Source organism: Trichomycterus rosablanca, chromosome 18 (assembly GCF_030014385.1).
Source record: "Trichomycterus rosablanca isolate fTriRos1 chromosome 18, fTriRos1.hap1, whole genome shotgun sequence".
Lineage (NCBI taxonomy): Eukaryota > Metazoa > Chordata > Actinopteri > Siluriformes > Trichomycteridae > Trichomycterus > Trichomycterus rosablanca.
The window spans coordinates 8717636-8729333 of NC_086005.1; the positions used below are offsets into that span (position 1 = coordinate 8717636).

The window sequence follows — 11698 nt, forward strand, 5'->3', positions numbered from 1 at the left end:
GGCCCTTGATCATGAGGGCCCCTGCTATGGGGCCCTTGACTTCCATAGAAGTCGTTTACCATGGCTCCTTGACTTTCTAGGGACCTACAAATTGCCAGGCAAGCTACCATATTTCATAACAGACGTTTTGTTGCAAATATGCGATTCAGCGATTCAACTCTTTGCCCAGGGGCCCAGACTATCCTTAATCCATCCTTGGTCAGAGGTCATTAAAAAATAAACAGTTTTCATGAATTGATTGCCACAGCCCCCTAAACTTTACATCCCCCTGGGATTATAAACTGCTGGCAAGAAAAAAAAAAAGCACCCAGTCCTGTGTTTGATCATAAATCTAGGCCGGATTAAGGGGCTGAATTTTAGACTAATCACAAACGCAGAGAATTTACCAGTTACAAGCAATCACCATGTAGGCTGGCCATTTAAGTGTCCCTATAGAATTTCCTACACCAACATATTAATGTTGTTGTCTGAATAATTAAAACAGCAATTTTTCACACACCAAAAAACTCTTTAAAGAGTTTTCAAAAATCATAGAAATCCCTAGATACGTCTCTGATAAGTGTACGTTATGTACACCTTTAATATACTGTATATTGGATTTAAAAAATGCCCCCACTTTCTTCACTATTAAGAAATAATGAGCCTCCCTTGATATTTACATTTTCGGCATTTAGTAGACGCTTTTATCCAAAGCGACTTACAATTATGAGTGAACACATTTTTTGAGCAATTGAGGGTTAAGGGCCTTGCTCAGGGGCCCAACAGTAGCAACCTGGTAGTCGTGGGGCTTGAACCGGCAATCTTCAGATTACTAGTCCACTACCTTAACCACTGAGCTACCAGCTCAGTGACCTCAGGATAAAAATAAAAAACACCTACCATACAAATGGTTTGAAATGTTTGAAAGCATTTAGACATTGAAATCTACAATTATTTATTATAAATGCTAGCTGATTACAAATTCAACGAATAGCATGGAGCATGAACTGAAGTGCTCTGAAGAGATATGTTGCTTATGAGCACAACATAAGACTTTAACTCTGCAAAATCAGGGTTTATGTTCTTTTAATTCATGCATTTCCTTTCATGTGAGACTCGTAAAATGACTGTACAGTGAGGAGGTTGTGATAGATTTGTAACTTATATAGATGGTTAATAAAACGTTGTTAATGCATCTACACGAGGGTGTGTTACACATTGTAATTCATATGTAAATAGCAAAAATGTAATTAAAACCTTTTTTGGATTCTAAACCTTTCTGCTCTTGTATTGTTCTTTATTCGTCACTTCTCTACAATGAGAACGGAGCCCAGAATGCACGCCGCAGCACAGAAGCACTTAAAGCCCAGCCCAGATAAACCAAAGCTCCTATGGGATCATAAACATGTCCGCCGATACCCCCATGCTGCCCCCGTCCGAGTGCTGACTCCTGAGGAACTCACCCACTCCAAAGGAGATGAGTGGAGGTAAATGGAAAACTGTCCATTACGAAACGATTTAATGTTAAAATCTTGACAAGGTGAATCTAGAGTCCCGCAGTAAAGCTCGCTGGACATTTAACAGCTGACAGACACCATTAATAAACACTCAGCAATCTGGCTAATCCATACCGGAAAACCTCTGACCCCCAACATCCCACCACTGATAGCCCAACTAGACCACGATGACATCATTTAGACGGGGTGCTGCCTTAGACTAAACAAGCATTGGTTTCAGCGCCATCTACTGGCAAACAAGTAGAACACCACACAACAAAACAAAAGCATAATTGTTAAAACTTTATCCCAAGCAGGATCTTCTGATAAATAAATTAACAGCACAATAAGAAAATTATTTCTTCTTTGCATTGTCCTAATTGGATATACTTAATTCACCTGTGCACTATGGAAACCATGGCTTCACCTCAAGGCTGGATACATAGTAGGCACTTTTAAAACCATAGTATTTTTTCAAAACACTTTAATTGTTGCACAGTAAAAGTTATATTGCAAAAACACAACAGACGAGCTGTATGTCAATACTTGGAAACAGAACACCTTTACTCAAAAGGACCTTCAAACAGGAGCATGTTACAGTTTACAAAGCCTCAGAAAAACTGGCTAGAGCTTTTAAAATAGAACCAAAAATTGGAATAAAAAGGGAAAACGTGCTCCAGCGCTCCCTCAGTGAGAAACATACTGATTCTGAGCTGCAGCAGGTCAGAACCAAAAAGGTGGAGACAGTTCGACAGAGTAGGCTCAATAATGTCATAACTCTAAAAGGAATGGCACGGATTGTACAGGCGAACTCAAAGGGTTATAAAACAAAAAAAAAAGGGGGGGGGGGATAATTTAACAAAATAAAATGCTTCATTTCTTCTCCACAGTCTGTTTCCACTTCCACAGCTCATCAACCACCTGTGGAGACGAAATGGTTAGAAGTGATGTAAACGGTCATCATGTAAATCGTAATCATCTCTATAGAATAAAGGTAAATAAATACCTTTGCATCAGTAACTTTGAAACCGTTTTTCACATAGTTCTCAAATTTAGGCTGAAGTTTGGGTAGCGTCACACCCTGCAAAAAATAACCAAAAAATTATCAACTCAATCTAGCCTCACATGTTGATTTTTACACTGAAAACAGAACCTAGATATGCCTACTGGTAGTCATGTTAGAATCACATGCTTAAACAAAACCAAGGCAGATTCCCTTTCAAAAGCTAAAAAAACAAAACTCCACATGAGACACCTCTACAATATTAAAAAAAAAAACGCAAAACAAACCTTTTCTATGCTCGCCATGAGTCTCGCCTTAATCTCAGTAATGCTGAGAGGTGCCTGTGGGGTTTTGGGCGTCTTCGGGCTCTTGGGCGTCTGTAATTTATTGTCCTTACCGGCAACTGGTGTCTTGTTCTGGCAGAACAGAAATTCATAGGCATTAATAAGCATTATACCCGAATGCTTCACATGATAAAGTGCTTAAAAATTCTATCCACAAAGTGAAGTCAGTGATGTTAAAGCAACACTAAGCTGAAAATTTCCCTGTAGTTATCTGTACTGTAGAACTTTGCTCTGATGGCGTTCACCTGTTGGCATGAATGGAGAATGTGTTTAATTGAAGCTCTTGATCCACAGAATGAGCAATTGGGGGCCTGGTCTCCTTTTAGCAAGTATGTATGGGTCAATTTGGTGCGTCCTATGTGTATATACATTGTTCATCATTTTTTGGGGTTTTTATGGTAGGGTGGATTTCGTAAAGTTTGTTGGTGGTATGAGTTTCCAGGCTGCTGAGGTGTATGCTTTTATAACTGATTGGATTATAATTAAAGATTGGATGGCGAATAGAAGCATTGTTGGATCAGGGATAATACGGCTTGCTTTGCTGTCAAGTCCACTTGCTCATTCCCTTTAAGGCCACAGTGTCCTGGGATTCAGCAGAAATTTATGTCGTGGCCAAGAGTTGAGAACCCCCAATTTAATATGAAAAAGCAGAACACACACATTGACATCAGCCCTTTCCTACACAAGGTTATGTCAACGGCGATGCTAGCTGTTTTTGTACCTGTTTAGCTGCTGGTGTGTTGGCTTTGGGTCCTTTGCCATTCTGAGCAGGAGTCTGAGGTTTGGCTGCAGGTTTCTTGGCCTGAGAAAAAAGAAAAAAAAAAATTTAATTAATTTTTTTTTAAACACCTTTAACTTTACAACAGCTGATGGCAGATTAGCTTCCACTACATGTAGCTCCACTAGTATAATGCACACTGCACTGAAGTCGTTACCTTCACAGGTGTCTCCTCTTCACTCTCTTCCTCATCCTCCTCCTCATCATCGTCATCCACATCCTCCCTGAAAGAGAAATCCAGATGTTTAGGCCTATTTATTTTAGGAGATCTAACATTAAGCTCAAGATCCCTGCCTGAAAATAACTTGATAAGTTACAAGATAACTACAAGTTCTGGAATCACACATACTCATCCTCATCCTCTTCATCATCCTCCTCTTCCATCTTTATCTTTTTCTGCACAATGGAAAAAAGAAAATTACACAATTTAAACATGTTATTTGACTGAGCCAGTTGTTCACAGTTTAGTAAGAACTTAATCTAGAAACACCTACATAGCAATTAAAAAAAAACATTCATTTTTCTCACACCCCCCTCTATGTCCATAAATAGTAAAATACGTAAGCGTAAAAAACGCTCACACCAGCTAGATGATCTCCTTTAGCCCTCATGACTGACTGAAATATGCTGATGCGTGTATGATATATTTTGGAATGTGAAAGCACCGCTTTTTCAGAGGTCAGAGCCAAGCAGCTCTGTAACTAAGCAAAGTGGCAAAAAAGTACAACAGTGCTACGTAGAAGTATGGTGCATTAGATTGGATCATATGATTCTAGATGATGATGCTGATGATAGCTGGGATTTATTGCCACGTCAGCACGATTACGGCTATATACGTGGCATGTCAAGTTTCTGGTTCATATAATGGTGACAATGTTTTTAAAGAGCAGGGTACGGCTTGGTACTCCCATCATTTCCTTTATTACATAAGGTGTACTAGTTTGACGTGTGTTAAGTAATTATGTATTTTCCCTGGTGAGGTCTTATCTAAGAAATCTTATCTGCACGGAAGTGTTGCTGTCTTTGTAGCTGCAGGGTAGGGCATTCGATCAGTATGTGTTTAATTGTCAGGGTCTCGTTGCAGTTTTGACAGGTAGGGGGTTCGTCTCCTGTATGCGTTTGTGCGTCAATTGGGAGAGTTGGGAGAGCCTATGCGCAACCTTGTGTGGATAACTTGATGATGTCAGTTCTCCATCTTGTAACCTATTGGTTTTATGTTAGGTTTGATATGATTCTAGAAGGTCAAATCTCATCCAACACTGATGCATGATTTAAAGCACAAATATAAGGGCAAGCCATAGCCTAGTGGTTAAGGCACAGGACTAGTAATCCAAAGGTTGCTGGTTCAAGCCCTACCACTGCTAGGTTGCTGCTGTTGGGCCCTTGAGCAAGGCCCTTAACCCTCAGTTGTAAGTCGCTTTGGATAAAGGCGTCTGCTAAATGCTGAAAATGTAAATGTATATGATGAGTATTAGGTGTCAGACTAGGATGGACCGTCAGAGTAGAACCACATTACAGCAAATGATGGAGCAGGAGCATGATGTGAATGATCCCTAATATTAATAATATAACAATCCTTAATTTAAATAAGATGCAGTGTAAAAATTCATACTAAAACTATTGCCAACTATGTACTCACTCACTGACTAGTTTACAATACTCAAAATGCACACAACAGTGCTAATCAATGCAAAACTCACAACAATTGGGCACTTGAAACATTCAGTGCTCCACAATTATCAGTAATCCAAAAGCAGTGGTTTGTTTAGGGGCAGATCTTTTTTTGTAAACAATCTGCTGCTCCAGCCAGTTCACTTCAGTTACAGTTAAAAATGTCCACACAGGGCAATCTGAATACGCATTTGCTTGGCCCACAGACCAAATCCACAACTCTGCTCAAACCCACTTGCATTTTAGCCACATGGTGTCACAAAGTTCTTGTCTAGAATTCTGAACACTAAGGCTACAGTAACGTGTGTCAAAACCCCTTTGTGCTGCTGTGCTATTGTTTCCAGGATACTTAAGATTTTAAGTTTGCCACTTAGTCACACAAACAGCAGAAAGCAGTGAAATTTGCCTTACTGATGGTTTTGCGCTGCCAGGTGCTGCCCTTTTAACAGATGTCCTCATATCCTCCTCTTCCACCTCCTCATCCTCTTCATCAAAAGACTGATCTCCACTCACCACTACACAGGAGGGGAAAAAAGTTCAGTCTGTAAGTGAAGCAAAGCCATGGAGCTTGATACAAACAGTCGTGTATAAGCATAGGTCTAAAAACATGTATGTTTACAAGCACTGAATTAGAAAAACAAGAAATTACTACAAAAATCTGAAGGTCGGGTTTAGCCAGTCAGTAATCTGAACTGGCAGTGTGAATCGTTACTTTTTCCTCTCTCAATGTATTAGTTAAGTTTATCCACTGCCTGCACCACCACCGTGCTGTTGAGAAGAGCCACAGACCATCACAAGCTTCCTCCAACATGCGGACAGTCACTGGCCCCTTCTTCTTGCGGGCCAGACCGCTTTATAGCATAAGATAGCCCCGCAATGCTATTCCATGAAACATCCACCCTGCAGGTACTTACTGATAAGGTGCTGCCCGCTGATGTAGACTGGACCAGAACCGGTTCTAAGACGGAAAACCACAGGAGGGCTGACCTCGAATCCACCCACACACACCTGAAACAGTAAACAATTGAATAAATCCAGTTCTGGCAGAGAGATATGATGCTGCTTCAGCAAAAAAAAACATGAACTTACACTGGGTAGAGAGGACGGCTTTAGTGTGGCCAGCACAGCTTTAACCTTCTGACCTTCTGAGTCCTGACCCTCAACTTCCACAACATTCAGCTCATCTTTGGTGGAGGGATCTACACATGCCTGAAAAGACAAAATGAGGTACAGGTTTTCTTTTTGCTACTTATGCTTGACATTTGTGAATATGATTTTATCTCCTATAACCGTAAATTGTTGTTCAAACACCAGACACTTACCATACGAATGGACAGCTGATGTTCGAAGTCATCATCCTCTGGGTTGAAGGTGACCTCCTTTCCTTGCTTCAGTTCACAGCCTGTGACATGGTTAGATACATTAAGCAATGTAAGTTACCTACTTAATGGACAGTAAAAATGGTCTCAAAGCTGATGCTTCACATGAAAATATCCACAGTTTGGTAATATGTCATGCTCTCACAGTGACAAGAAGATTGCAGAGTAATATTTGCAATAAAAAAAGCAAAATCTTGCCAAATAATGCTCACACAAATTTGAGGTTATGTTATTTAAAAATATTTTTTTCCCACGTCTTCTGGGTATTACGCTTCTCTCACATCTACCAAAAATAGACAAAGGTGGACTGGATGCTCAAAATGATCTCAACTTAAGTGGGTAAGTTTGTGTTGTCCCATCATGGACTGGCACCCTGTCCATAAAATATTGCTGCCTTGCATCCAGTGGTTTTGATGTGGCACCAGACACCGGCGAGGGGGGCGCAGTGGTAGCCTAGTGGGTAGGGCTTTGGGCTATCAACCGGAAGACAGGCAGTTCAAAACCAGGCTCTGCTATGCAGCCACTGTTGGGTCCTTGAGCAAGGCCCTTAACCCTAACTGCTCCAGGGGCACCGTACGATGGCTGACCCTGCGCTCTGACCCCAGCTCCCAAACAAGCTGGGATATGCGAAGAAAAAATTTCATTGTACTGTACATCTGTATAAGTATATATGACAAATAAAGCATATCTTTTTGAGGAGTCAGAGACCACTGATCATACTTAAAATAAGTTTTTTTTTTTTTTCCCTTGAGAAATCATCCCTGGTAAAAACAGCACCTTACAAATAGCTGCATGATTATTCTATTTCGCCAAAAATACATAATTTTATGACCTCTTTTTAAACAGCAATACCAAGGGTGCAAGTTCCTAAATCCTTCAGTGCATGCACCATAAAGTATAAAAATCAACACGTTATATTCATTGTTTTGTTTAATATAATATTTTTATAAACTAGCAATTTCGTGAGATGCCATTTGTCATCTTCGACCCAGCTTTAAAGGTGCCAATACCAATAAATTTATAATGAACAATAATGGTTCGTTTTGGCGAAACAGTCATTAATAAAGAAAGAAAACAGTAACTGGTGCCTCTGATGGAAGAGAAACATCTGGCCTCTAAAGCTACAGGAGAGATGAGATCAATGCTGCAGTGTTTTACTACCCAGGCCATGTGCGCCATTTTGGGCTTGTAGAGCACACGTGGGTACGCATGTAACCATACTAGCACAAGTTAACATGCAAACACAGCACACTTTAATACACAGACTTCTGAACATATTGATCATTCATATTTGTATATGTATTATTCACAATTATACACACGTGACGTAGCAATGCTGGCTAGTAACGTCAACCACTAAAGCTGTAATGTTATCCGGCTAAGCTAACGGTATCAGAGGAAAGACATGAACTTTCACCACGTTAATAAACTCATTATTTTACCACCTACGGTACACAACAGTCGGCCAATAAGACAGATTTAAGCATTATTTAAAGATAAAAACATCTAATAATCACCGTAAATGAAAGTCTGAGGACCCATCTGGTCTTCCATTTTCCCTCTTATTGTTGGAGGTGCGTGCAAACTGGACCTGCTATAGCGCGCGAGAAAGACCACGCGCTTCAGCGATGCACTATTCACGCGCAACCTCACGGGCGGGGCTGAGCGAGCCTAAGGTTTGACCAATCAGGAACCGGGAAGATAAGAAAGAGGCGGTACAGAAATGATGTCTGAAGTAATGGGGTTTCTCCTTATTCCTTTCTGCAGAAGAATATTGTTTATCAATTCATTAACTGATTCATTTACTTCTTTCACTTGTCCCTTGACCTGGTTAGGGTCGTGGGTGTCCGGGTCAACCTGGAAAAACTGGAATGTATTTTGAACTGGGCGCCAACCCATTGCAAAGTGACAGACTAATACATTTACCTTGTAACTAACTTACTCACCCAACTTGAGGCAACCAACAGAGTGGTTAAATAGTTCAATAATGTATAAATTGCAGTTCACCAAAAACTGGAAATAACGTCATATTTAAAGGAAAACAGTAGGGCTGGGTGATATGACCAAAAATTTGTATCACGGTATTTCTGACGGTTTCACGGTATGTTTTATATTTTTTTGTATGACTGGAACTTTTTATATGTCTGTGGCTTATTCTTCTGTCATAAGTACATAGAATATAAAAAGTTTATAATAAAGCAATAAGCCACGAGAGGCCGTGCGTTACTGCGATTTTATCACGGGGAAGGTTGTTTAAAATCATAGCAGTAACTCACGGTCTCGAGTGGCTTATTGCTTTTATAAAACGGCGGTCAACATAAAATATAATAAAATACAACAATGTTCAATTTATACATGTTTTTATTTACAAAAACACTTACAAAAAGCATTCTTCCGCGACGCAAGGTAGTTCGATTAACAGTGTTGCTAGGCAACATGAGGGCGAACATAACATTAACTTTTTCTTTTCAGTGGCGTATTAATATGGAATGATGTGAGGCGGTCATAGGTGTGCGTTTATCGGGGATTTTACAACGGCTTCGAACGCGGCTCAGCCAATCAGATTTTAGGACCGGAACTATCCGTTTTATAATGAAGGTTTTGAGTACTATAAGCTGTGCTTGGTCCCATGAAATGACACAATATAAGATGGAATCAATACACAAGAAACAGTTGCAATAAATAAAAATTTTATTGTTTATTTTGACTGGTCTGTTGTAGAAAAGTGGACAACTTTATATATATTCGCTTGCAGTTCACTTATAACGTTGATTTAGCAACTGACCTGAGATATTTTCACCCCGTAAAACACACCTAAATTTCACTGTTTTAATTATTGCTCTGAAAGCTTCTTTCTTGACTTCATTTCTTTGGCAGGTTCTTCAGGTGCACATTTGGTCTTCCTCTCTTCATCCTCCATCTGTTTTGTTTATTTTTTTCACCATATCGAGGAAACCACTGTCATGCTAACGGTACCTGGCTAACTCATGAGCTGTATCTAATCTGCACAGCGCTCCATAGTGCTTTTAGCAGCTAACAATTTTATATGAATTGCTGCCTACTGAAGCCTACAGCTGTTATATTAACTATGCTACGGTATTTTAAAAATCCATACAGTATGAGGAATTTGTCTGGAAAATCATGCCACCACGACAAACAAGAACAAACAGCATCAAAGTTTTCTTGTCTGGTGGAAATCTTTCGGTCCAGTAATTGCTTTGTCATATAACACTAACCAATAAGAGGAATTTTACCAGATGAACCCTGTGCCCTTACATTATTCCTTGCAACTTGTCTAAAATAATGTACAGTATACAGTGTATCACAGAAGTGAGTACACCCCTCACATTTCTGCAGATATTTAAGTATATCTTTTCATGGGACAACACTGACAAAATGACACTTTGACACAATGAAAAGTAGTCTGTGTGCAGCTTATATAACAGTGTAAATTTATTCTTCCCTCAAAATAACTCAATATACAGCCATTAATGTCTAAACCACTGGTAACAAAAGTGAGTACACCCCTTATTGAAAGTTCCTGAAGTGTCAATATTTTGTGTGGCCACCATTATTTCCCAGAACTGCCTTAACTCTCCTGGGCATGGAGTTTACCAGAGCTTCACAGGTTGCCACTGGAATGCTTTTCCACTCCTCCATGACGACATCACGGAGCTGGCGGATATTCGAGACTTTGTGCTCCTCCACCTTCCGCTTGAGGATGCCCCAAAGATGTTCTATTGGGTTTAGGTCTGGAGACATGCTTGGCCAGTCCATCACCTTTACCCTCAGCCTCTTCAATAAAGCAGTGGTCGTCTTAGAGGTGTGTTTGGGGTCATTATCATGCTGGAACACTGCCCTGCGACCCAGTTTCCGGAGGGAGGGGATCATGCTCTGCTTCAGTATTTCACAGTACATATTGGAGTTCATGTGTCCCTCAATGAAATGTAACTCCCCAACACCTGCTGCACTCATGCAGCCCCAGACCATGGCATTCCCACCACCATGCTTGACTGTAGGCATGACACACTTATCTTTGTACTCCTCACCTGATTGCCGCCACACATGCTTGAGACCATCTGAACCAAACAAATTAATCTTGGTCTCATCAGACCATAGGACATGGTTCCAGTAATCCATGTCCTTTGTTGACATGTCTTCAGCAAACTGTTTGCGGGCTTTCTTGTGTAGAGACTTCAGAAGAGGCTTCCTTCTGGGGTGACAGCCATGCAGACCAATTTGATGTAGTGTGCGGCGTATGGTCTGAGCACTGACAGGCTGACCCCCCACCTTTTCAATCTCTGCAGCAATGCTGACAGCACTCCTGCGCCTATCTTTCAAAGACAGCAGTTGGATGTGACGCTGAGCATGTGCACTCAGCTTCTTTGGACAACCAACGCAAGGTCTGTTCTGAGTGGATCCTGCTCTTTTAAAACGCTGGATGATCTTGGCCACTGTGCTGCAGCTCAGTTTCAGGGTGTTGGCAATCTTCTTGTAGTCTTGGCCATCTTCATGTAGCGCAACAATTCGTCTTTTAAGATCCTCAGAGAGTTATTTGCAATGAGGTGCCATGTTGGAACTTTCAGTGACCAGTATGAGAGAGTGTGAGAGCTGTACTACTAAATTGAACACACCTGCTCCCTATGCACACCTGAGACCTAGTAACACTAACAAATCACATGACATTTTGGAGGGAAAATGACAAGCAGTGCTCAATTTGGACATTTAGGGGTGTAATCTCTTAGGGGTGTACTCACTTTTGTTGCCGGTGGTTTAGACATTAATGGCTGTATATTGAGTTATTTTGAGGGAAGAATAAATTTACACTGTTATATAAGCTGCACACAGACTACTTTTCATTGTGTCAAAGTGTCATTTTGTCAGTGTTGTCCCATGAAAAGATATACTTAAATATCTGCAGAAATGTGAGGGGTGTACTCACTTTTGTGATACACTGTATATTGTTACACGTTTATGAAATTTAGTTGTAGGTACCAAAGACAGCCACTAGGAGTACAACTACAATTACTGACAAATGAGAGTTCTGC

The 11698-nt window shown here is 40.5% G+C and overlaps 1 protein-coding gene across 1 annotated transcript; it reads right to left on the minus strand.

The window, feature by feature from the left end:
* Positions 1-1942: 1942 nt before the first annotated feature.
* Positions 1943-8270, minus strand: npm1a (nucleophosmin 1a). The gene is made up of 11 exons (XM_063014133.1): positions 8168-8270; positions 6594-6673; positions 6361-6480; positions 6186-6279; positions 5683-5786; positions 3950-3996; positions 3758-3824; positions 3544-3624; positions 2766-2894; positions 2482-2556; positions 1943-2396 (listed from the first exon to the last, which is right to left on the minus strand). The coding sequence occupies exons 1-11, from the start codon at positions 8202-8204 to the stop codon at positions 2349-2351; spliced, it is 882 nt and encodes a 293-aa protein (XP_062870203.1). The 5' UTR covers positions 8205-8270; the 3' UTR covers positions 1943-2348.
* Positions 8271-11698: the final 3428 nt, after the last annotated feature.

What these genes read in the sequence shown, in the direction of transcription:
- npm1a (XM_063014133.1), bottom strand. Translation starts at nt 8,204, where the DNA reads ATGGAAGACCAGATGGGTCCTCAGACTTTCATTTACG. An exon ending in AGCCGTCCTCTCTACCCAGT is followed by an intron (nt 6,280 to 6,360) that starts GTAAGTTCATGT and finishes TTACTGTTTCAG; the next exon opens with GTGTGTGTGGGTGGATTCGA. An exon ending in CTGGCAGCGCAAAACCATCA is followed by an intron (nt 3,997 to 5,682) that starts GTAAGGCAAATT and finishes TCCATTGTGCAG; the next exon opens with AAAAAGATAAAGATGGAAGA.